The sequence below is a fragment of the Ruditapes philippinarum genome, unplaced genomic scaffold, assembly GCF_026571515.1.
Source record: "Ruditapes philippinarum isolate M1 unplaced genomic scaffold, ASM2657151v2 ctg732_1_1_1_1, whole genome shotgun sequence".
NCBI lineage: Eukaryota > Metazoa > Mollusca > Bivalvia > Venerida > Veneridae > Ruditapes > Ruditapes philippinarum.
The window spans coordinates 12,873-38,780 of record NW_026864254.1 but is presented as its reverse complement, the minus strand read 5'-3'; the positions used below and the strand labels follow the sequence as shown (position 1 = coordinate 38,780).

The 25,908-nt window shown below is 31.6% G+C and overlaps 2 protein-coding genes across 2 annotated transcripts; one reads left to right on the top strand and one right to left on the bottom strand.

Annotated features, from left to right (window-relative positions):
• Nucleotides 1–2,486: 2,486 nt before the first annotated feature.
• On the bottom strand, nt 2,487–4,933 carry LOC132724988 (heparan sulfate glucosamine 3-O-sulfotransferase 2-like). The gene is made up of 2 exons (XM_060709981.1): nt 4,546–4,933; nt 2,487–2,733 (listed from the first exon to the last, which is right to left on the bottom strand). The coding sequence occupies exons 1-2, from the start codon at nt 4,929–4,931 to the stop codon at nt 2,487–2,489; spliced, it is 633 nt and encodes a 210-aa protein (XP_060565964.1). The 5' UTR covers nt 4,932–4,933.
• Nucleotides 4,934–18,069: 13,136 nt separating this feature from the next.
• On the top strand, nt 18,070–19,338 carry LOC132724987 (uncharacterized). Its single transcript, XM_060709980.1, has one exon. It carries the CDS (start codon nt 18,070–18,072, stop codon nt 19,336–19,338), a length of 1,269 nt encoding a protein of 422 aa, XP_060565963.1.
• The last annotated feature ends 6,570 nt before the right edge of the window (nt 19,339–25,908 follow it).

Below are 25,908 nucleotides of genomic sequence, written 5' to 3'. Positions count from 1 at the left end.
GACAACGCTTTTAAAACCTTCTTATTAAATTATCTTTACCATATTTTCTTTCATTATAGTAATAAAACATGCTCAACACACTAAAATGAAAGAACTGAGTTGTTATCATTTTCAGTTTGATGAAAGTTCATTCATCTTATTTTATAAAATAGAATCATACGAATTTGTGTTCATTGTCAAGTATCTCTCCTATTTTAGCATGTGTAACATTACGTTTGAACTAGTCATCACAAAATAAATAACTACTTTGTATGTTTTAAACCTTTTTCTAGTTTATGCTTTTAATTGGTGATTTGTATGTTGATTTCGAGTACTTAAATTACAATTTAAGTATTATCTACGATGCTATAAAAGTGAAAGTCCAATTTTACGGAAGAGTAAATATGTTTCAATAAAAATGTTTGTACACACTTCAGCGTATAATCATTGTTCATCAGTTAAATAAGGTGATTGAACAAGAAATTGAGCATCATACACTGATTATTTGGCCTCGACATGGCTGAGGCAGTCAATTCATTATCTGAATAGAAACTTATTGTGTACTTAGTTAAGTTATACAGGGACACAATATAGGAGGAGGTATAAATAAACATGAGTTTCATTATGTAATTTCTGTTTTTGATCATGTTGTTCAAATAGATATTGAAACATTTATCCGTAGTATGATTAAACTTGTCTGGAACTTTGATTTGTGTGATGGTTACTTCATAGATAAAACACTGCTGTCTTGTCTAAAGATGGTCCGCCTTTCCGAAAATACTTAATGATAAAACAGCAACTGTATACATGAATTGTACATGGAATGATAAGACAGTTTTTATTTATTTTCAAAAAGTATCGCAGATACATCAAGATCATAAATATCATATTGATATTGAAGATGAAAACCCTTCGAAGTTATATTTTTATGACATCCCGGTCAATATTCTAAATTTGCATATTAGATAAATCTAGTAACGCAGGTGTTTAAATCTTAAATGAGTAACGCTGTCTCATAATAAACTATAACGATATTTTGTCATGATAATACCGTTTTATATTAAACAAGAAGTATATCTAAAAAGATACTCGGACAGGATAAAACTGCTTTTACTTAAATAGGTTATTTTGAATTGTTGTAAAAATCATTCATTATAACACTGCAAGATATATTTCTAAATGGAACTATCGTATTTCGTAAATGTACTTTACGTATGATCTTACACTTACGTGTTCATGTACACATTAATTAATGCTATATGAATATGTAAAATACATGTATATCGAAATTTTGAAATTCATATCAGTTGAATACATCAATTATTATATGATATAAACACTGAACGTAATATTATGAATTTACCAGAAATGGTCGGGATTTGTTTTCATCTTCTCACTATCGGTATGCGCGTGCGTTTCCGGGATCGTGAGCGTTATTGGTAGATTCGATATTGTGGAGAAAACGTACTGAATAAAATGTATAACTCTGTCATTTCTTATGTTGATAAAGCTCTTTGCTAGAGAATGAAAATTTAAAAAGCATCATTAAATGTTTATTGGGAGGAAATTAACAGATATCAAAATATTCGAGAAATGCAACAAGAAAAAAGCTGTTTCCGATACTCCTTGAGATTGTTTTGTACTTTGGATGTGTATACGTTTCAGAAAGATACTGTATATTATTATACAAATTTTACAATGAACAATAAGATTCCCTGATTTCAGTTTGTACTTTTAAAATGACCAATGGAATTACTAATATATCTGTAAATAGTTTAGGAAGTCAAACCGTTTTCGGGTGGACTACGTTATATCATTTCATTATCTTATAAAGAATGTATAAAGTCTGATGGTATTAAACTTTCATTTTTTAACAATTTTGAAGTGCAACAAAGATTTGTCAGCATGCAAAACTATTTTTCTCGACAAATTCAGGAATCTAAAACTTCCATAAATAATTAGTGGTTGCGTTGCCTTCTGTCTGAATGTTTTAATAAAATGTTATACAATATTTGGTTCAATTTACCACATGAAATGTTTATTTATCATTTTAAAGAATTTAATATTGTACGGTTTGTAGAAATTGTGTAAAAGTTTTAATGTTTTCGTGTCGGCATAAGAGTGAGGTCGTCCCTTTGAATTCCGAAAACATCTAAATCCTGGTGTCTCACTTTCTTTCTTAATGCACGGAAAGCCTCTGGAAGTAATTTCATATAAAATGGAGCTTTCTGGAATATTCTCTTTCCGCACTTGTAGGGAAATGCTTGGACAGCATTAATTCCTTCCACCCCTCCTCCTCCTTCCCTTTTTTTTCCTTCTCTCCCACCTCTTTCTCTTCTTCCCTTCCTTTTTCTCCCCGGATTTGTTATTTTCTTTCCCCTTCCAACGGATTTTTATTTAACTTTCACCCGTAACAATGTTGTATGCTTTTACGGGGGAAAATAATTCTAACCATTCGTTTTTAAATGATTTTACATAAAATACCTATGTTTACAGCCCGGGCCATTTCATAAATTCACTGTTCCGTTACGGCGTATAGCCTTGCTTTGAAATGTTATATTGTTGTTGTATTCTCCTTTACTTACAGCTTGTGTAAAATCAGAAATTGCACGAGTAACTGGATTTCGCACAACAAGTATAAGTTTGATAGATTTTGACATATTATAAATCCTTGCCGGCACTTCTTTTGTTACGAAATATCTGGGTGTTTTCTCTATCGTTAAATGTCCACCATAAGACTTTGGCATCTTTTTCCTGAAAATAGAAATATACGAAATAATATGTGTAATGTAGTAAAAATGAGACGATATATATGCAATTTTATACATTACAATTAGACAATTGCATACATTGTATTATAAATTGGCCCTGAAAATATATGTTATCGAACATGGGATGAAAATAACCTGTGTTCATACTGTTTTGATAACATTTTACTTTGTCCTTTATACCCATTGAATTGTGATATATGTTTAATTATTCATCAATAAATGATAAATGATCATAATTATGATAGATCAAAATTAAACATAACAACAATTAACAAAGATAAGATTTCATAATTATTACTGTTATGTTGCTTTTTTCAACACATGAGAAAAATCAAAATGTCAGGAAACTATTGATTGATATTCTAAAAAATTAAATAAAAAATTATAACACACAAGTAAATATTAATTTATCATTGTTCTAACCCAATTGTATAGGATAAAAATCGTTTTAATTGTTACAAAAAAGCGTTGTTTTCGTAGTCCGACAAACATGTTCTTACACAGTTATGATGAGTAGTCAGACATGACAGGGATTTACGAGTTTTGATAAAATAGTGGGCATTGTATTAGATTGTTTAAATGCAAAGAAATATTCACAAACTTTAATTTAAGGATGTACATGTAAGTAAATGTAAACACTAAAGTCATTGCTTTTACAGCCGTTATAGTGATAAAAGCAAAGCTAATCAAATAAAGTTGATTATTTATGCTGGATTTTTAGCAATTTCAAGGATAAGCTCCATTTGTTTATTTCCATTTTACGTTTCATATAACGGTATGACTCTGATAATAATGCAATTATAATTATTACAATTGTTTGGTTAATTATGTATTTGTCGGACTATATTATAGCTAAATTTTGTTTAAAAGTTATTACTATAAACGCCGTAATTTACAATGAATGATTTAAAATCAAGTAGATGTATATAATCGTAATGGTCTGATCTAATGTCGCGTGATATTGGCGTATATGTATTTGAAATTCTTATGTTTTAGTCACGTAAAATGTATAATATACAAATGAGAAACATTGTTTTGCCAAAAAATATAGTGCTTGGTCATTCATCAAAACAGATCCTCTAAAAACAATGAAATTCGAATTCTATACACCTACGATATACTTTGCTCATCTCTAGGTAAATACTTTTTTGCGGAAACTTATTAAGATCTTGGAAATTTTCACTAGAAAGGTCTTATTTCAATAGGAAATGCATACACCATGTTTGGTAAATTGCATTATTAAAACACAGCCACGTTTTTATATATGACACTATGTATCCAGACTGTGTTAACTGATAAGGTGTAAAATTCTAAATTAATGTAAAATGACATCTCTGTGTGAAATCAAAATATATTTGTTTATATTTTTTCTCTAGCAATTATCAGTATTTTCAAATATAAAATTTGAGCATAGTATATCTTTAAGTATAAATATTTATATTCAATCTTAAATATTTTTGAATATATCAACTTGTACTTCTTTCAAAACATTTGACGGATATATTTAAGAAATAAAATGTAACCTTTGTAAAAGTTTTACATGCGGACACGTCGTTTTAAGGCAAAACAAAAGCTCTTAGAATTTTAACAGTCCAAAAGAACTCATGCGATTTCTCACACAAATCAATCCAAATTGAAATATATGTCAAAATATTTCTGACAAATTAAAATGAGTTAAATATTTGAAGATATGACGTTTTCTATGTGAAATTTCGTCATTCATTTATCAGTTTTATATTTTATAGTTTTCATTTGCAGTTTTTATTTCTCTTCGAATCAACCATATACGTATTACCTGTACCAATCAAGTCCCAAATGATAGTATCTGTCAAAGAAATGAGGTTCCGGTCCCGCTGCTCTAATATTTGGATTCAGTCTAAGGTACTCGATTAATGCACGCGTTCCACATTTTTTCACTCCAATTATAATTGCGTTTGGCAATCTGCGTGTTAGAGTTTTAGAAAAACTTATATTCCTTTTTTCTTTAAGCCTCCTCTTTGTACTTTGATCAAGATCCTGTAATTTCAAGTTTTGGACATCGTGGAAAGATTGAACATTTACTCCATGAATGAGCAAATCATTGTCTCTTTTTTTATTCAGATAAATTGTTTGTAAGAAAACCAAGCATATGCAAAGCAATAAGAATACTGGAAATGCTTTATGTTCAACAAGTATTTTCATAGTTCAACATCCACAAATTAACTTTTCTAAATTTAGCTCAGTAAGTATTTCCTCTCAGATACAATTTTACCAATAATAGTACCGTTCATCACAGCGTCCGTTCCACTCGAGTTTACATTTCGCTCTGATGAGCGTTACAAAACATTTTTTGGAGACCACTTTCTATTGTCAACGCGTTCGTTTAGAAAGTTTTATAGGCTCTCAATGATTTCCAATAAATGATAACCATTATGCTAAAAAGAATTCAATGACCAATTTAAGCAAACTATTATACGATCCTTCTTTACAAACATATAAATTGATATTGAATATGCAGCAGTAATAGAACTATGTAATGGACAAGACTCGCGTTGCTTGAATTAAAGCGGCATTCAGTATTTATTCACTGTTAGAAAACAATGTTTTGTTTCAAAAAAGATTATGCGGTAATTTCATCTTGGAAAAGTGCATCATATAATTATCAAGCTTTCTTCAAAACAGCGTGCCGGGAGTAACGTTAATTTATTGCTATAATGCTATAAAAATGATAACAAGAATACATTTCAGAAACAAAATTTAAACTATGTGAATGTGTCTTATAAGGTATTTCAAAAGGATAGAAGACATTGAAAACCATTTCATTTAATTTGGAAAAAAGTGCTATTTGTACATGAATTGTTATTGCTGTAATGATTTTTGAACATCGTTTTTTCAAAAGATAGTTGTGCTATAGTAACAAATAATATAGTGAAGAATTATTTACGAGTCTGTTTCCAATGTAGCATACTAAACTCCTAAAGCATTCATTCTAAGCTCGTATGATGTCGTAAATTTTGAAGTGTACAAAATATATAACATTTCTATAATGTTCAATGATTATTTGAATGTCTATCTATAAGCAGGTGCGTGTATTGAGAATATGAACGACAAAGGACATTTAGGGCTCGCTTCATATTTCTAAACGGAAGTAAACATATTAGAGGAAAAGACAAGACAATCGAATATTTGACGACATGGAAATGGTTAAACACTTTGCTTAAAAGCATGTGACATAAGATCTGCACCATAAATATAGATGACAATACGTGTCTAAAGCACTGGAATGCTCCTAATATATTTTTTATGACGGTTTGTACATCCGATCAACAAAAGGTGTCATTTTGCTTCTCAATGCTCATTATCCCCCAGAAATGCTTTTACATTTGTATTTTAATTTCTCAAAATCTTTTTAGTTTTGGTGTCCTTTATTATATTCAAAAACAAAAACAAAAATCATTGGGCTATTGCGTGATATATATTTTTCTTCTGTTGCTTTTTGGCAGTTAGTACAATTAAAGTAATGAAGTATTTTGTATGGAAATCAAAATACTGTATTGTTCCCATTCTTCTACCTCTTTGACAAATTATCTCACATATATCGCGATTTTTATGTCACAAGCCTCTTACATTACCATTACTTCAATGTTATAAAATTCATGTTTTCCCTTTCAATCAAAAATTCTGAGTAAATACAAGCGTTCTGTACAAATAATTTTACAACCTAAAACATGGCACTAATATGGAAAAAGTTGCATCTGGACAAATACAATGATTGTAAAATCCACTTAGACATATTGATATCCATACAATCGATATTGTATCTTTATGGTGATGCAATAAATATATATTACTTTAAAATTAAGAGTTTGGTTTGCTACAGTTCTTATGTGAACGTCAAGGCAGATTGAAAGAAAGCAATTACAGCTGATTTGTTTAAACTTTTGAAGTGTGCGATATCATAGTTTATATAATGCCAATTTCAGTTATTGTATGATCATAAGCTACAGACCCGAGATAGAAATATATGCATTTATTTTGTTAAGTATGCAATCATTGCTGCATCAGTCCTGTGATGAAACGGTAAAGTACTCTAAACGTTTCGTTAAACTATATTAATCAGGACTTAGTAGTTAACTTACTTGTAATACTGTTGTGAATAGTGCGTAAAAATGAAGCGGTAGCATTAGAGCCGTAAAAAGCAGGCATCATTCAAAATAGGTTTTCTGTTCAATGATATTGTCACGGTCTAGGCCGTGAGGTAAAAACCTTCGGTAGTGTGGTCTCTCAGTAGAGGTTTATTTACGTAGTCTGTAAGGGGAGTTGGTTGATTCCACACAGTTTACTTCTATAGTGATTACTATTTTATATCTACTTTGCTCACCTTTAATTTTAACGGAACACTAGCTCTACATAGATAAATAAATTATCTGTAACATTTAAACACTGTTTATTCCAGTAGTATATTGCAAGTTTATTTTGTTAATAACAAAGTTACAATAACAAAATAATAAATTGTTGACCAACAAATGAGCACAATTGTATTTTTATCATTCAGCAACAGATTCTATACGATAATGTATTAATAAGTAAAAGTTTGTAGTAGAAATCATCAGAGTTTCAAGTCCTATTTATATTAAAATCGTTTTCTAAATTATAATTATCTCCTTTAATTTAATGTATCTTAATGTCTAACGCGTGTACCTTCTTTAATAGTCAACACGGAAAAATAGCGTACCAGTGAACAGTGACCAAATTTAACAAGCAGTTAAATAGTCTATTTCAAACAGTAAAGTGTAATAAAAAAGGTGTAAATAAAGATTAAATATCTAGAAAATAGCTCAGGACTGTTTAATGTGAATAAATAAATCGTTATTTATCAAGAATAGTTTAATTACTTTAGTACGTAAAATTGCAGACGGCACTTATAAATTTTTCCGCTCAAATTCGTAACTCAACAAAACGGGGTTTTGCCTCTGAAGTTCTGATCAAGACTGAGCGCTTGTTTACTTATGTCGTCTTTCTGATCAGAGATGTAAGGATTAGGCTTAAGCGACATAATCTCAGCTCTTCTTCTGCATTTTTGACAAGGGCCACATTTAAGAGGTTCACTCATTGCAGGTACAGTCTCTAGGGTTTTCGCATCTTGATAAAGCATCGCAATGTCCCTGTTGCTTTCCTGGACGGTATTGGATAACAAAATCGTACGATGCCAATATCTCAATCCATCTTGCGATCTTGCCATTTGGTTTTTGTAAACTAAAAAGCCAGGTTAGTGCTTTATGATCACTTCTAACTACAAATCTACGACCAAGAAGATACTGCCTAAAATATTGTACGAAAAATACTACAGCTAACAACTCTTGTTCTGTTACACAGTAATTACGTTCAGCTTTATTCATGGATCTACTTGCATACGAAATCACGCGCTCGCGACTTCCTTGTTCTTGATGAAGTATTCCCTCAAGACCGAAACCCGACGCGTCAACGTCTAAATAAAAGGTACCGCCGTCATTCAGTGGATAACCCATTATTTGTGGACTCGTCAATATTCGCTTTACTTCACAGAATGCCGCTTCACAAGCTGAGTCCCATTTGAAAACTTTATCTTTCTCAGTCAGTTCTATCAATAGTCGAACAATCCTTGCGAAATCCTTCACAAATCGCCTGTAGTACGAACCGGTCGCAACAAATTGCTTAACCTGCTTTGCATTTTGAGGCATTGACCATTGAATTATTTTGGCGATATTTGTCGGATCAGGACTAACACCTTTTCTTGACACTACATACCCCAAAAAGACTACTTCGGTCTGAAGAAGTTGACATTTTTCAGGCTTTAGCTTCAAGCCAGACTTTCATATTCTTTCAAGGACTTCATTAACATTATACAGATGCTCATTGAAATCAGCTGCAAAAACAATGATATCATCAATATATACAAGGCATGTAAGCCACTGTAAACCTTGCAGAGCTAATCCATAGTTCGTTGAAATGTGCTTGCAGAGTTCGATAGACCGAAAGGCATACGCGTCATCTCAAACTGGCCATATTTACACACGAAAGAACTCTATCTCCTTTTCTTAGCGGTATCTGGAAATATCCACTAGTTAAAACGAAACTACTAAAGAAGCTCGAACCCCATACATCATCCAGACAGTCTTGTATTCTCGGCAAAGGAAATTCATCTTGCTTAATTAGACTATTTACCTTGCGATAGTCTACGCACGGTCTTACAGCGCCAGATTTCTTTCGCACAAGAACAATTGGACTAACCAAGGTGAGGTGCTTTTCTGGATGACACCCTTCTTGAGAAGATCTTCAATTGCTTGTTTTTCATTATTGGCAAAAGCAAGAGGGACCCGCCTTGGTCTCTGTCTGATTGGTTTCGCGTCTCCAGTATCAATTGCATGTTCATTTAGGTGGGTGAGTCCAATGTCCCATTCATTTTCCGAAAAGATATCATTATACTTAACAAGTAATCTAGCTATAGCTTGCTTTTCACTTTCAGATGTTCTTGAATTTTATCTTCTGTCGATGGCTCAAAAGGCAACTTTATATGGCTCATCTTTCTTGGCATGCTGTCAACTTTTTCTTATTCGGTTAAGATTTACTGTCTCATCAGGATTTTCAGTTTCAGCTACAGTATTCAACACAGAATCAACCTTCTCAGCTTTAGCAATCCCTGCATCTTGTTTCAGTTTGATGGAGTAATTAGATGGGTTAAGTACCCTGATTTTGCATGTTGTTGCTCGGTTAATATCTACAAGTGTTGCTGCCATTACAAGCTGATATCTGTTTGTAAAATTCTCTAAAGGTTCAATAAGGTATTCTGCTTGTGTATCATAATCATCTGCTTCTATTCGATTGAAATAGACATCAACAAGCGTTTCAGTTTTTCCTGGCACTTCAATATCCTGTGCTACTGACACCTGTTTTACTTTACTGCCTTTTCTGATTGGGAAACAAGGAATTTCAACATCATTCAGAGAAATAACATTTTTACTCAAAAGAAGCTCTGCTGACCTGCCACCTTGACCACTCAACATATCGTACCCTAGCAGGACATCATCTTCGATGTTGGCCACTATAGCTTCTGCCTTTGTTTCATATGATTCCAGCTTAATATTGAACATAGCCTTTCCATACTCTTGGATAGGTGTTCCACCTGCACCTGTTAAGTAAGTTGAGTCCTTCAACTCAGATTTTCCTTCTTTTTGTATCTTACCATAGACCCTTGAAGATATAACTGTTCTAGATGCCCCTGTATCTGCTGTAAAGATAACCTTGACATCTTCAATTGAACCTCTGATGTTAATACCATCACTCATACCTTGACATTTCTTGATATGACTCTTTTCCTCTGTCGCCTCATTATAACTAGTATGTGCTTTTGCCTTATCTGAACCTTTCTCATGAGTACCTTGATTCCCCGGGAATCTACCCACATGACCCTGGTTCAATACAAGCCTCTCAGCACCTTCGGCAAAATGCAAGGAACTATCTTCTGCTTTTCTTTGACCCCACTTATGTGTATCTTGATTCCACGGGAATCTCAACCCATGACTCTGGTCCATAACTGGCCCCATACCAGTCTCAGCAGACTCTTTTCCTTCATTTTCCTCTAAAGCTTCTTCTCGCACTTCTTTGGTATATACATCAGTTTCGTTCCGGCCTATCAGTTTTAGAAGGACCTCTCTCTGGCCGCAAGAGCTGGTCCTTTCTCGTTTAAAGGATCATTCTTTATTCTCTCTTCGCGACTCATATGCTTTGATTCAGTTGTTTTCTCCGGGCAATCTCGTGCAAAATGCCCTATACAATGACAATTATAACATTCTAGGCTACGCTTTGGATTACTCTTTGCAGGATTATCATTGTACCTATTTTCTATTCTATCCATTCTTTCTATAAGTTTTTTAACAGTTGTTGCTGTGTGTGTGTTGATCATCTTGATCTTTGTGATTTCTGTATGTTGGATGGTTTTGTCTCATATTACCAACTTGCTTCTTGTCATGTTTATCACCGTAATATTTCTGCTTATGAAAGAATTTTTCTCTTCTAAACTGTTACTATCAGGCTCTTCTTTATGCCATCTTGCTTGTCTCAATTTTTCTCTATTATTTACTGCTCTTATATTTCTAATCTGGATAAAGTTCACCACGTGAAAAACTGCTTCATCGATAGTTTCAGGCTCTTTATTGTACTCGACTGAAAATCGTATTTCTTCATCACGTAGACCATCAAGAAAACGTCGTACAAGGTCTTCATCTCTAGTCCTCTTGTCTCTATAACCATGCGCTTTGTCGTAAAGGACTTTTTTTAACTCAGCAGCAAACGCTTCCGCTGTCTCACCAACCTTTTGTGACCGCTTGCTAAACGTGATGCATATAACCTTGCCGTCTCAATTTTCTTATAACGGTTGTTCAGTTCTGACTTAAGATTCTTATAGCTTTGTAATGTTGTTGGATGAAGTTGAGAAAAAACAAAACTAGCTGCCTGCCCTTCAATTCTTGGAAGTAATTGATCCAGCATATCATCTTCTGTCCATCGCTTTCTTTGAGCTATTGCCTCAAAACGTGCTACCCAGACTTGCCAATCTTCTGTACCTGTAAAAGGAGAGATTTTTACTGGAACGGCATCATTCGCAGCTCGATACCTTTGCATGTTACCTCTGTTGCATGCCGCAGAATACATGTTATCATAACTAGACTGGTTAACATCAGCGTTATAATCATCAAAGTTAGGGTCACGATAGCTAAAATCATCAAACTGAGATTGAATTCTAGGGTAAAACGAATGATCTCTTTGTAAAGGTGGTCTCTGATAAGAGGTACCTTCCCAACGTCTTTGTTGTGTCTCTTGGTGTTCGGAATTATCCCTGAAATTGGTTTTATTAGTATGCGGTATAAATTATTGAGCGTAAGGATCATATCTATTAGTCGGATCATGGCAAAAAGGATTTGAACCTGGACCTGGGTAGGCCTGAGGTGTACAGATGACTGTTTCAGGTCTTTCAATTCATTGATAACACTCTTAAGAACTGAGGTTACTTCACTAAAAAATGCTGGTGCACAATCAGGTTCTCTCATACTAGGACTACATTCAGTTATTGAGGTTTCTGACTGCAAGTGGTTGCTTACCACAGGGGGTACATCATTGGATGAATCATTTCCAATATGATCATATGATTGGTCATTGTTACCATCACTTTTGACCTCTCTAAAGGTTATTACACCTTCGCTATCTACTGCTCTTGATCCACCATTAAATATAGTATGTCGCGTGCCGGCAGTACATGGCTTTAGCAGGAGTTGTTTGTTGATCTATTTTTGGTAGCGCTTTCACTTGCAATCTTATAGGGACGTTACTGTACTAATGGTTCGAATTAATTAGGCAAAGACTTTGAAGATGAGTCCTCTACTAGTAGTTGAACTAGATATGTATATTAAAAATGTAGAACAAATCAGATGTAACACTTCAGCAAAATTTATTTTGTGTATAAATAAATTAATGTCAACACACAATATAATATATAAGTTATTATATATAGCAGCAACTGTCACAATTATTCACAGTAAAATGATGATTAATGTTCAATTGTAATTAAATGCACACAGAGTTCAGTAATTTAGATGTTATTACAACTTATGAGTTTGTTAACTTATGATACTTATGAACAATTTACTTTAGTATAGCACAGGATGCATTTAAATCAGAATTTCGCTGATATCATCACGTATTAAACTAAGGCGTTAACGGCGTTCCATAAAAATAAATGCAAGTCAGTGAACCGTAGCCGCTTATATCATTTATCAATAACAGCAGAAAAATAATGTTCAAAGTCGATAAATATCAATTATATATTGCGAGACAGTAACAAATTATGATGTAAAATCTTATAAAATGAGTATCTTGTAAATAAATCGTCTTTCTATAAGGAATCTTGCTTACTAAAATTAATGGCGCTAGACCGCAGACGAATTTATACACTAAGCTAAATGGCCGCCAAAATTTCTAATGTTTCAAAATTTCTAACAGTCATAGACAGCGTAAAGGGATGCTGCTTCTAAGAAAGACAAGACTAGACTAACCCAAACGGCTGATTTCGCCGTATTTATATGAAAACGCCCAACCACTGACCAAAAGTGGTTGAAATGGTAGAAAAACGATCAACAACCAAAAATGGTTGACGGCTGTCAGACAAAAATGATCGGAAACGATCATAAACTGATCGGACTGAACTTAACTTTAATGGAGGGAAATTTTACAATAATAGAGCTATAAGCAAATTCAATAATGACTATTTCCAAAAATTCTCTACCTTTTGTGATGTTATTTCTTGCATACCAAAACGAAACATCTTCTGTCTACTTAGTGTTTACAAAACTAACCGATGGAACAGCTATAAATAGCCAATAATGCAAAGTACAAAATGGCGGCGTACAGTAAATTTCCAACACATGAAAATTACATTTCAAGGAAAATACAGTGAAATATGTGGATTTTAACAAAGTTACTTGGCAGTTTGTTAGATAATTACATTCTTCATCTGAGGAAATCAGACTTTACATAAATATACAATCATTTAAGGAATTATGACAGCTTAAAGTCAAGGTTAAAAGGATTGTTTACAAACAATTACATCTAAAGTGTCACGGATAAGGATTTTTTACACATAAAGTATCAGCAGCTAATATCATTGGTATAACCTGTTTAAATGAGCTAAAGTGTGTTGTTTAAAATGTCAATGCACAGTTCATTTTTCATTTTATGCCTTGTTAAAGTCAACAACTGGTACTGGATTTCACAACCCACTGATAAAGTAAAGTTCATGTAGGTAAGTTTTCTAAATAAATAATTGTTACACAGTTCACAGTTAAATTATTGATTAATGCCTGATACCCGGGACACATCAATATCCCGTTTTCACATCGTAAAAAAAGTTATGTCCGTTTCCGTAGAATATTCCAGTTCTGTCACTAGATTATAGACATTAAGTTGAGTTAGGTCCTTCGGGATCATTGATTCCAGCACTTTTAAGTATTGAAATTTGAGTACCGATCATGCCGGTGCTTATGGGCGTGGGCGTAAGGGATGTTGCGCTATTTTATTATCCCTCATGAATTGACTCAATCAAATCGAGTCTGCAATTTTCATGTAATTTGATAAGGATTTATGCTTCCGGGTAATCAGCCTACTTCCAGATTGTTTTAATGAAAACAACAAAGTGTCTTTGTTAAGTGTCTTACAAAAATGCTGCAATGTGAAATATATTTAAAACTCATGAGGATAAAAGTGGTCTTATCTTGTATATACTGTATCCTGATTGTAATTGACTTATATTAGGAATTATACAAGCTGTTCCGTGACTTGATTACACCATCGTTTATTGTATCTGATCACCCACAGAAACAAAAGAACATTTTAATATTACGTTGTAACAGTTTTCTTTTGTCAACTACCGCTAATGTACTACTTACGTCACGGTTCAGAACTGTTCACTATTTAGGGGAGAGCTATATTCAGTCAGTCACGGTCCCCCATTGGGCGCCAAATGTCACAGGGTGTGATAAATGTGCAGTCTGACCGGGACTCGAACCCTGGACTCTCGGAATACCGTACCGCGGTTCTACCGACTGAGCTATCCGGCCGCTGACACAACTTCACCCCTAAATAGTGAACAGTTTTGAACCGTGACACAAATATCAACTGTATGAAATTGAAATAAATTTTTATGGTATTAGCCTTTTGTCCAATATTTCATTTATTTGTTTCAAAGAAAATATTGTATAATTTTTATATATGCCATAAATACATATTTGTAAACTAATACCTATACGTTTATACGCAATAATGGTATAATTGTCAAAAATCCTATTTATTAATTAATTTACATGAAAAGAATACTTTTTAATTAATAGTATGTTACAGTGTAACTTCTGAATTCCGGAACTTCTTAAATCCGGAAACATCTGACATCCGAACATTTTTCAGGGTCCCGAAATTTCTCCTTCTGTTCTCTATGTAATGAAATCCTCTGAATTACAAAACTTCTAAATTCTGAATTCCGAACGATTTTCAGGTAAAATATGGGTTATATCAATAAAAATTTACTTCCAAAATCCGAAATTAGAAAAAAGGTGTGAAGGAATATTTTATTTGTAATTGAAAAACCTTCAAAATGTCAGTATCTTTTTTAACAGTACCCATTTAAATTTACATTCGAATTATAACCTGTCAAGCAAATCAAACACTTAAAGTGTGAAAATTAAGAAATTGAGAAAAGTAATGTGATGAAATGAAAAAATACAGGTGAAAAGCAGGTACTAGTAGTCATGTATATGAAATATACTAAAGGATCAATTGTGACAATTAACAGTATGCTATTGTATCAGCAAATTCAATTATAGGTGATAATGAAATTTAAAATAGTAAAAGTCCTATAATTTTGCTACTTTATTAATTTAATCATCTTCATATGTTTTTTTTTTTTATCATGTCTTACTATAAAACAATTGATGTATAATAATTGTACTTGTTCAGATAATTCCGAACTTCTGAATTCCGGAAACTTCCAAATTCCAAACTTGTTGGCAAGTCCCACAGATGTTCGGTTTTCAGAAGTTACACTGTATTTAATAATGAAATAAATGCTATATTACCACTTGTACATTGCCGTTTATTAATAGTTAACTCTAGTATAGAGGTTGTTTAAGACGTAAACATCCAATACTTATCATTCTATTGTTAGAAAATTGTTGACAAATATTCCCAAGGTCACAGATTAACCATCTTACATTTAATAATAAATATATAAAATGATGGATGTTTCAATAAATGCGCTTCTTGTGATTGTTTCTCCCTGGAAAATGGCTCTGAAATATGTTCATATTGATTAACATTATCTTAAGCTGTGTAATATGGAAAAAAACTGTATATATCTTTAAGATATGGATTCACATTTTTTTGTGTTTCATTAATTTGAGTCTTTAAGTATTAAATGAAAAATGTTAACATTGTCTAGTAAATGTTAACTGAAAAACATTGGTCCTTTGGTATAACATCAGGCGTATACTTACTACCAATCTTTATACTACCATGCATAACACTTCTACAAATATTCAATACAATTGCATCGGCAAACAAGAAGCGCAGCTGTATTGATGGTTTTTACTGTATTTATTCAGAGCCGCTTGGCGGGAGTTAAATATTAAATCATCAATTGCCTTGTAACATTTAACATATTTTATAACCTGCATAATTCTTTTCTATGATACGACCAAAAGCGAGTATAAATTTTAAATTGATATATTTGAAACAATGATAAGAATTGAGGATTGAAAACCGCTTTAGCCGGTACTAATAGGCATTTAAAAGCTGCACATTTCATAGCATTTTAGAAACAGACTTAATAAAAACGAATATGCATTTGTCGACCATCTGCTTTGTTTAATATGTTCTAAATGAATCATTCCTTCCCGAAATTTCACATCAACATTTTATATTGATGAAAGGTATGTATAACTTATCTTATCATTACCCATTTTCAATGCCAATGATGCATTTTATTGCGATTCTTTTCCATTTCAAATAAAAAAAATAATAAAAAAGATGACCTTTCGGGGAAAAAGTCCCTAAAATCAAACCCTATTTTCATTATAGAATTTACATTGAAACACCTGAATATGTATTCTTATTCCATTTTCAGCTCAATTCGATTGTTGTTATTATAAAAGAACCACTTGATTAATATTGATTTTGCATTGTTCTTTATTCTATGTGAACATGAATTTCTATTTAAATAGTATAACATATTTCGCCAGAGCGAAAACGCCTAGAAGGCATTTTGTATGAATCTATCGAACCCAAATCTGTCGCTGGGAAATATTGGCTTCCTTCAGGACAGCCATATACAATGGTTTATTGTAATTAGATGAAAAAAGCACCAGCTCTAATGGATGCATGCTTTGTCTAAAACGAGCTTATATTGTGTCCTCATGTTCTCAAAACATACACAAAGAGATATTGAAAGAATCGAATGAAAATAAATTCAATCCCCCTCTTCGAAAAAACATAAATAAGCCCGATTAAACATACCATGCAGAAATTATTTTATGAATGATTTAAACAGCTTCCCGACTTAAATTTTTATTTTTCTGTCATAAGAAAGTGAAAAATCACTCTTGGTTGAATTTTTTATAAAATGCAGCGGGAATAAAAGATCATATCGCTGGATTATATTTTGCTGAGATAAAAACGTATGAGATAAGATTTGCCATCACTGCCATTTCTAGTAATATAATCATATATTTCTGTCTTGTTAGTGAGAATATGAAATTGGTATGCAAACAAGATATTATCGATTGTTAACTTTCACCATTAGTTTAATAATTATCTCTTCCGATCAATAAATTTCTATTAATTGATAAGGTAATTTTATAGTGTTGAAATGGACATCATGTTGATGTAAATTCTACTTTAGAGAATTACTATCAATTGATATACCTTACTAATATTTTTATTTAAACCAGTATGTAAAAGAAAAAAATGTTATGAATATTAACACTGGTATCTATAAGTATACTTTGTTAAAAGAGACGTGTCTATGTAGGAAGAGACTATAATTATAGAAAGCAGATTTTGTTGAAAATCAAAGACTCAATTTTACAGAGAGATAATTGAATCAATATACATGTATTTCTTTCGTCCTGTAGAGCCCATGTTGGCTGAGGTGTTGCCTTTAAACCTTAATGCATCAGAATTTCTGCCACCGTTCATCCCTGCGTTAGAGGCGATTAAATGGGTTCGAATAACTGGAGTCTATGCATCTTTTAGCTCTAGCAGGTGAAGTGGTTTGTATCCCTGGCGTTGCTTTAAATTTGCAAAACCTGAGTTTAGCCGAAAGCATCTTTTCTGCTTCGACACAATATTACTTAAATTGTGTTTATGTGCCAAGCAAAATAAACAAAATAAATTGTCCTGTAGAAACAGCCCAGACGGTAATTTATCAACAAGACTAAAGTAATATGAATCAGTGCACCAAAGAACCAGAAATACATAACGTTTCAATTCATTCTAGCTATATTTCCAAACGCTTTTTAACATACTATATTCAAATAAAACCTTTTTCATATATTGATATATTCTTCTGTGCTTTTTTGGCAATTATACAGTAAATAGTTCTTTATTATTTTCATAATTTTCATAGTTCGGTTATTGTTGTTATGAACTGTACTGACTACATTAGAGAAGTTCACCGACAGTTTGAAAACGACCAATATTATAAGAAACTTGAAAATAATCCAACTGAACAATTTAAAAAAGAAATCTATGAGGGATTTATCAAATGGATAATATAAGTTACTCTATTAAAGAATCTTTGGTTCCTGATAGTGACAATAGAGTTCCAGCTTTTTATATTCTACCTAAAATCCATAAACAATTCAATTCTGATCTACCACTCGGTTACCCTGGAAGACCAATAGTATCTGGATGCGGTTCATTAACTGAAAAGATATCATCGTATGTCGATAATATACTCAAACCACACATGGAATCATTACCCTCATATGTCAAGGATACTACAGATTTTATCAGAAAAATACAAAACATAACAAATATTTCAACAGAATCATTCTTAGTAACAATGGATGTATCATCTTTATACAGTAATATACCTCATAATGATGGAATCAAAGCATGTCAGTACTACCTTAATCAGAGAACAGGACAACAACATTCAGTTAAAGACATTTTACATCTTATTGAAATAGTGCTTACAAAAAGCAACTTCCAGTTTGGTGATGATAACTATATACAAAATTTAGGAACAGCTATGGGAACTAAAATGGCACCATCTTATGCTTCATTATTTATGGGAAAATTTGAAATGGACTTTTTAAATACATGTGAAAGAAAACCCTCAATATGGCTGCGATTTCTTGATGATATTTTTTTCATTTCGGACCACAGTGAAGAGGAGCTTATTACATTTTTCAATGAAATTAACAAGTATCACAACACTATTAAATTTACTTATAACTACTCAAAAACAAATGCAACATTTTTAGACGTAAATTTGGAAAAGAAAGATAACTGTGAAATTGAAACTAGTGTCCATGAAAAAATAACAAATGCCCATCAATATATTGAATTTTCTTCATGCCATCCTTTGTCATGTAAAAAAGGTATTCCATTTACCCAGGCTAAACGATACAGACGAATTACATCAAATAACAACATATATGAAAAAGACTGTGACAAACTACGAGGTTATTTCCGTGCCAGAAACTATCCAGAAAATATCATTACAGACACAATTACCAGAGCATCAACTTTATCGAGGGAGGATACATTAAAATTAAAAGACAAATCAGAAGAACGTGAAAATGTTATCCCCTTTGTGTGTACATATAATCCATCTTTACCTAATATAGGTAAAATAATTAACCAATATTGGAACCTATTGAAATTTTCTCCAAATGAAAGTGTACGTAAATTATACAAATACAAACCAATTGTTGCTTATAAGAGACCGAGAAATTTGCAGGACAATTTAGTTCATACTCATTTAATTGCCAAACTCATGGTTGGTTCAGTATCTAAATGCTGTTGACCTCGTTGAATCATTGTAATAATATTGTTGAAACTAATAATTTTTCAAGTACTACTATACCTAAAGCATTTGCTATAAAACGTGATTTTTCATGTATATCTTCAGATGTCATTTATCTTAAAACTTGTAAAAAATGTAAAAAACAGTATGTTGGTCAAACTCAGCAAAAATGTAGTCTAAGAATGAATAGCCACAAATTTGATATTAAACACTTTCCTGACACTATTACCAATGTATCTGAACATTTTAATTCTGAAGGGCATTCTATCAAGGATTTTTCATTTATGCCAATTGATAAAGTAAAGAATAATTGGCAAAGGTTATTAAAAGAAACTTCCTGATGGCATGAATTCCAAAATACTTTATTAACTTTGAGGATTATAATTCTTCATTTTAATATATTTTTTTTATAAAAAATTGTATTTTCTATTTTTTGCTTAATATGACTTAAAACTAATTTCATGTCATTATGTAGTTTATGCTGGTTTTCTTATTTTACATAGCTTTTTACTGCATCTCCACCAGTGTTTTGTATCTTTTATAAAGATCCTACATATAACATTTATACGCCAAATTATGTATTACATTTTGACGTTGTTGTCCTTGACGTCATATGACGTTGACGTCATTTCCTGTAAACAAAGTATACCTGATGAAGACTTTTGAGTCGAAACGTTGTATATTTTTCAAATAAAATAATTACATTTTTAAATTGAAACTGGAGTTGATTTCTATATTCAAACTTATATTATTACTACAACATAGAAGTCTCTAGCATCAATTGTGATCCTCCAGAATGGAAACCAAGGACATATTGACTAAAAAGATAGAAAAAATGGCTGACTTCCAGATGCGAAAATCAACTCATATGCGCTTCCTTGAGAACTGTATAGCAGAAAATGTTGTTCCAAATGGACTGAAGATAAAACTTCAAGTGCAAGTTGGTGAAAATGGTCGCCTGCAGAAAATTGTTGACAGAATTTTGTTAAAAACCTCAATGGAAATTACAAGACTTGTCTCTGAAGAACATTATCAACAATTACAAGAGTCAAAGCCAAAAATGATTGAACTTGAAAATGAACTTAGATCTAAACTAAACAACAATGGTGAAATGAATAGAATTTCGCAAGAAATATTCAACAAAACAGAATTAAAGAAGAACACTATTGTTGCAAATCAAAATAAGAAAATTAAGCAGCTGACTGACAAAAGAGACTGTTACATTATTGAAGAATCTGCACAAATTTCTACATCAAATCGCAATGATGAGAAAAGAAAAAGACAATTTTCCAAGAATCAAAACAAAAACCAAAAAAAGAGAGCAAAGAACAAATTATGAACATTCAAATAAAAATGCCAAAGAAGAGGTAAATGATAGAGACAACATTAAACCATTGGCACAAACAAATAACAAATGTGCAAAGCCAAAATCAATGCCATCAAATGTTTCAAAAAACGAGATATCCCCAGGCAGCATGAAGATGAAATACAGCGAAGCCGTGACAATGGGGAAACAACAATACAAGAAAATTCATGTACCACAAGGGAGCAGCATACAACACCAGAATGGAAAAAACACATTACATCTAGAGAAACCTATCCAGGAACTGATCAAATGCCTACAGAATAAAAAAAGAACAGACGATTAATTCGAATTACAAACAAAAGAAAATGGAAGAAAATTAAAAAAGACATGGAAAGGGTTAAGAACACTGTAATAAGTCATTCTAGTAAACAGCTCAATAACACTGAATATTGATTACTTGGTAAAGGTTTAAAATTCTGCAAAACACCAAAACCCCATAATAGACTTCAACTAAAACAAGAATTTGAATTACAAGAAACCTCAGATTGAATGAATATTTTGCAGCAAAAAAAGGAAAATAGTGAGGAAAATGAAAGCAATACTACCAATAATTATGGCATTAACAGTAAGAAGAGAAACAACTCTACTTTTATTCCCCCTTCTGGTAGAGACTCCAATCTTGAATTTTATATTGAAGCAATAACAAATGAAATACTGTCAAACAGTAAACACAATAGTTATAAAACAAATTTATCACCAGAAGAGTTAAAAGCCTTGCAAACCCTACAAAAAGATGAAAATATCATTATAAAAAAGCTGATAAAAGTTCGGTTATTGTTGTTATGAACCGTACTGACTACATTAGAGAAGTTCACCGACAGCTTGAAAACGACCAATATTATAAGAAACTTGAAAATAATCCAACTGAACAATTTTAAAAGGAAATCAGGAAAGCCTTTACCAAAGCAATACTAATTAAACTTTTGATTGTTCGCGAAAACAGCGTAAATATATATAAGATAAATCTCAAATCTGTACTTAAAAACTAAAAAAGTGCATCTCTCAAACTTTGCTTCCCAAAACATAACAGTTCACTAAAGTTTTGTTTTAGTTTGTAACGGTTACATTGGATAAGGTATTGTTACCTCAGATAATGTAAAGCTTTCAATGTTTATAAACATTTTTATACTTTATTTTTTTAAACTTAGTTTAAGAAATTTTGAGTACAAATGGTAAGATATATGTTACCAAGTAACAGAAACAGTTGTATTCTTCATAGTGAATAAAAAAAAAACACAGAAACTACTAGAAGCAATTTCGTCGCAGTTTGAAGACGGTAAATGCAATTTATTTACCCTGCAAACATAGGTCAATAAATGCCTGCATGAACATTGAACGTCCTGTTCCAAAATAACTTCAAACTCATAATTATTGAGCTGTGTTATTAACATTTAGAAAATCCTTTCGAAATCAATATGTTTAGTCTATGTTCAAATGTGACATTACCTTAATGTAAAAACAAAACTAAACGAATATTAAGCATTGATGTGACTAAATTGTGTAAAATTTTATAATTAGAATGGGAATAGCTTACTAAACAAAAGGACAATACGAAATAGTTTCAAATTCATTGTGATTTGGTGTGTCATTTGACGAAAATGAAATGCCGAGAGTTGTGTTTTTTTTTTATTTCAGAGCGTTATCCCTTTATCTAATTCTTAAGGAAAACAACGAAGACAAGTTTTGGCTGTCGGAGAGGTCAGCATTCCAATTTTACAAGATCTGTCATTTTCTTGACATCTTAATACATCTTAATACAATCACTGAAATGTTGAGACGGCAAACGAAACACTGACAATTTTGATGAAATAAGAAGATTTGATCGTTAGAATTCCTGTGTCTGCTTACATTATGATCCAGTGATTACACTTTTTCATTGATGCATCTACATAACTATTGTTTTCATAATTGTCATTGAGTTATATTTATTCTGTTTTTTATATCATCTTTCATGTTGTAGAGTTCAACGATGATTTTGAATAGTTTCTTTTACAATTCTATAGCAAACCGAATAATGTTGACATAAATGTTGTTCACAAAGCACATTAACATTAGTCAACTCTTCACCGAATGTTTACAAACACGCTGCAAATGTGCAAGGAAGTTATAATAGTTTAACTTTCTATTTATATACTGTATACATAATTTTACTCAGTGTTTCGTTAAGGCTTGCGTCTTTAAAGTACTCCCATTAAAGCACTTGAAATATTATTTTCGCTTCTATACTTATTTTGTTTTTGTACAATGTCGTGAGTTCGATGTAGTCGTATTGAATTATTAATATCAGAAGTTAACAAGAACATCGAATGTTTTACGGCTTCCTTTAAAAGCACATGACAAATCTGGACATGTCTGACAATTTTGTGAAAATCATTAGCATACAAAAGGTCTGATTTTTATAATTATTATTGTTGTTCAACAACCAAATAGGCGTATTACTCTACGCTATTTTCACAATATAAATCACGTGAGTTAGACGTAAATGCCAGACAAAAAAGAAATTTTATAGTGAGAAATATAATATTACATATAACTCACTATTTCAAAAGATTAGTTATAATGATGCGTATTTAGAAGATTTGGTCTATTGCATACACATTCATACTATCTTTGCAGATATATGAATTGACAGATCTTAAATTATGTTTTTTTTCTGTCCGAAGATAGTTCCACAAATCACTGTAAAACAAACGTCGCCTTAGCCTTAAATTACTTAGCACATGTGTATCTTACTAATTTTAAAGTAAAAATTAAAAATAAAATGTTTCAAGAAACTTTCAATACAAAAAATTGTTAAAGCTTTCATACAGACTTGAAGTGAGCGTATGCGGCCCACACTGAAACATAATCGTCATTTTACAAAGTTAACCTTCAAAACAGGGTATATGGTCATTGGCGTTTTAAACTGTTTTACGTTATGACATGAAATATATATACCTGGCGCTATAAATATGACGTTATTTTTAGGAAATCATGTTAAGGACATCTCCATTTACTCGCACGACAAAATAGGTATAACATACAACAACTATAAAATCTGAGAAAACTATTAATCACACTGATATGGGTTTTGTTTTGATTTTTGACTTGAAGGTATTTTTACTTGCTTACATTTTATTTGGGGTAAAAAAATCGTAAACATTCCTTGGATTGGGTTGGGAACAAGAATAATATTATTCTGTAACTGAAGCGATTAGAATTTTTTTTTAATTGCTACGGCACTTTGAATAAGTCACACATGTATAGGTTGTTTGGTTCGCTAACATATATTTGGACAACATATTTATGAATCACAGATCTTTATTATTTTATTCAAATTGTACAAAGAGACTTGTAGAAATGTGTATTCCACTGACAATCATCCACTACATCGTGATAAGATTTTTGTCAGTTGAATAAAGAGAAGACAGCAACGATGATTTGTAGGGTAAATGGTCTACATACGTTAAAGAATTTAATCCATGGCTGAAGGCATAATCCATTCCAATGAATATATAATTAAATAAGGATTTATTTGGCCCTTGTCAGGCAAGATGTTTACGTATTTCGGTTCAGTTTATACTTACTGTTTTTAATGAACAATGCCTGTTTGTTTTATTGATATGGAGGATATTTTATAGGAAAACATAACTTTAGGTTAACGTAAAACCAAATTTACATCTCAGGTTGTGTATTATAATAGAGTTACATCAACTAAAATATTGTATCAACTTATGCTGAAGTTAAAAGAATCTACCACGAAATAAAATTGAAATGGTTTCATCAAATTAATTTAAATAGTAAATACTATATTCAATGTTTTGAATACGACCTTCAATATTATTATTTTAAAAAATGAATATCCACATATGTATGACTTTGAAATATTTCGTCATCATGTTACGAATCTGCTTCTTTTTATATCCATAAAATAGAATGATTTATACAATTTAATTCAATATCTGAAAAATATTGTACACATATATATACTAATGCTTTGTCCAAGTAAATACACTCTTAAATTAATAGACAAAATATTAAATATACTAATTTGGCAATTTCGACACACTGTCTTACGTTTCCAAAGAGTTTAGTTAAATTTTTCAATAAATGACAAATTAACATACATGTGTTCATATATTTGCTTTACATTGGTTAATTTTAACCAACTAGGACAATTAGGGCAACGACAGAAATTACCTGAAAATTTGCTGTACTAAAGAGACAGTGAAAACAATTGTCTGAAAGTTATTGTCATTAAATTAATTAAATCTTCTGGTTTCAAAAGCGTTTAAAACACATAGACAGTACAGCTTGCTGAGGAATGGAAGTCAAAAAACAGTACTTTATAATTCTGTAACAGACAAATCGGAAGAGAGAAATAAAAATAAAACAAATAATATTGTTGCAGACAATGGCCGATAAATGTTTTCATAAAAGAAATTTAATCAGAGATTGTCCAAAGTTGCAGACATCTCATGACAAGGATCGAATATCAAAACATGCATATTGTAAAATCCAAGAATAATTTGTCTCTTGACAGTAAAACATAAGTTATACGTGCATCCAATATCTAAAGTCAGTGAGACGAAGCAGACTATTGAACATGTATGTTTCTTAGACTAACTATATTGACTCAAACTAACTGACTCAAATGTAAGAATGTAGCAAGAATTTTACAAAACTGATAAATGCGATTAAGGTACGGACTTAACTGGAATATTATTATTAATATTCATGACAACACTTTAACGGAATATCCAGATTTGTAAGAAGGAATTGAAGACTTTATACAGTATCTACATTACTAGAAAGCTTTTCTTTATAAGTATGATATCGTATCAAGTTATTTATAGCGATTACATAAAATAATTTTCAGTGCAAATTCACCTTAAAATGAGATAAGTATTATAACTTCAGGTGCAATCTAAAATTAGATTTTACACAATATCTTCCAAATTATAGCGTATCATTTATTAAGTTTATTCGGTTCATAGTGTCTTACATATATACACACATTCTTTCACTATAAAGTACAAACTGTTTATAGAAACCTGAAATATTTCTAGTAGCCTGAAAACCATCACAATACTTATTACGATAATTTTCCTCATTAGCTTTTTGTCACTAATGTCATAGAATCAATTAAAGAATACCTTTCATTGAGCCTTATATGAACATAGCTTTAAATCAGCATTTTTTCTATTCTACTTTAAATGAATTGT

Coding starts and splice junctions, on each gene's coding strand:
- LOC132724988 (XM_060709981.1), bottom strand. CDS start 4,931: ATGAAAATACTTGTTGAACATAAAGCATTTCCAGTATTCTTATTGCTT. Junction 2,734..4,545: donor TTGGGACTTGATTGGTACAG/GTAATACGTATA, acceptor TTCTATTTTCAG/GAAAAAGATGCCAAAGTCTT.
- LOC132724987 (XM_060709980.1), top strand. CDS start 18,070: ATGGATAATATAAGTTACTCTATTAAAGAATCTTTGGTTCCTGATAGT.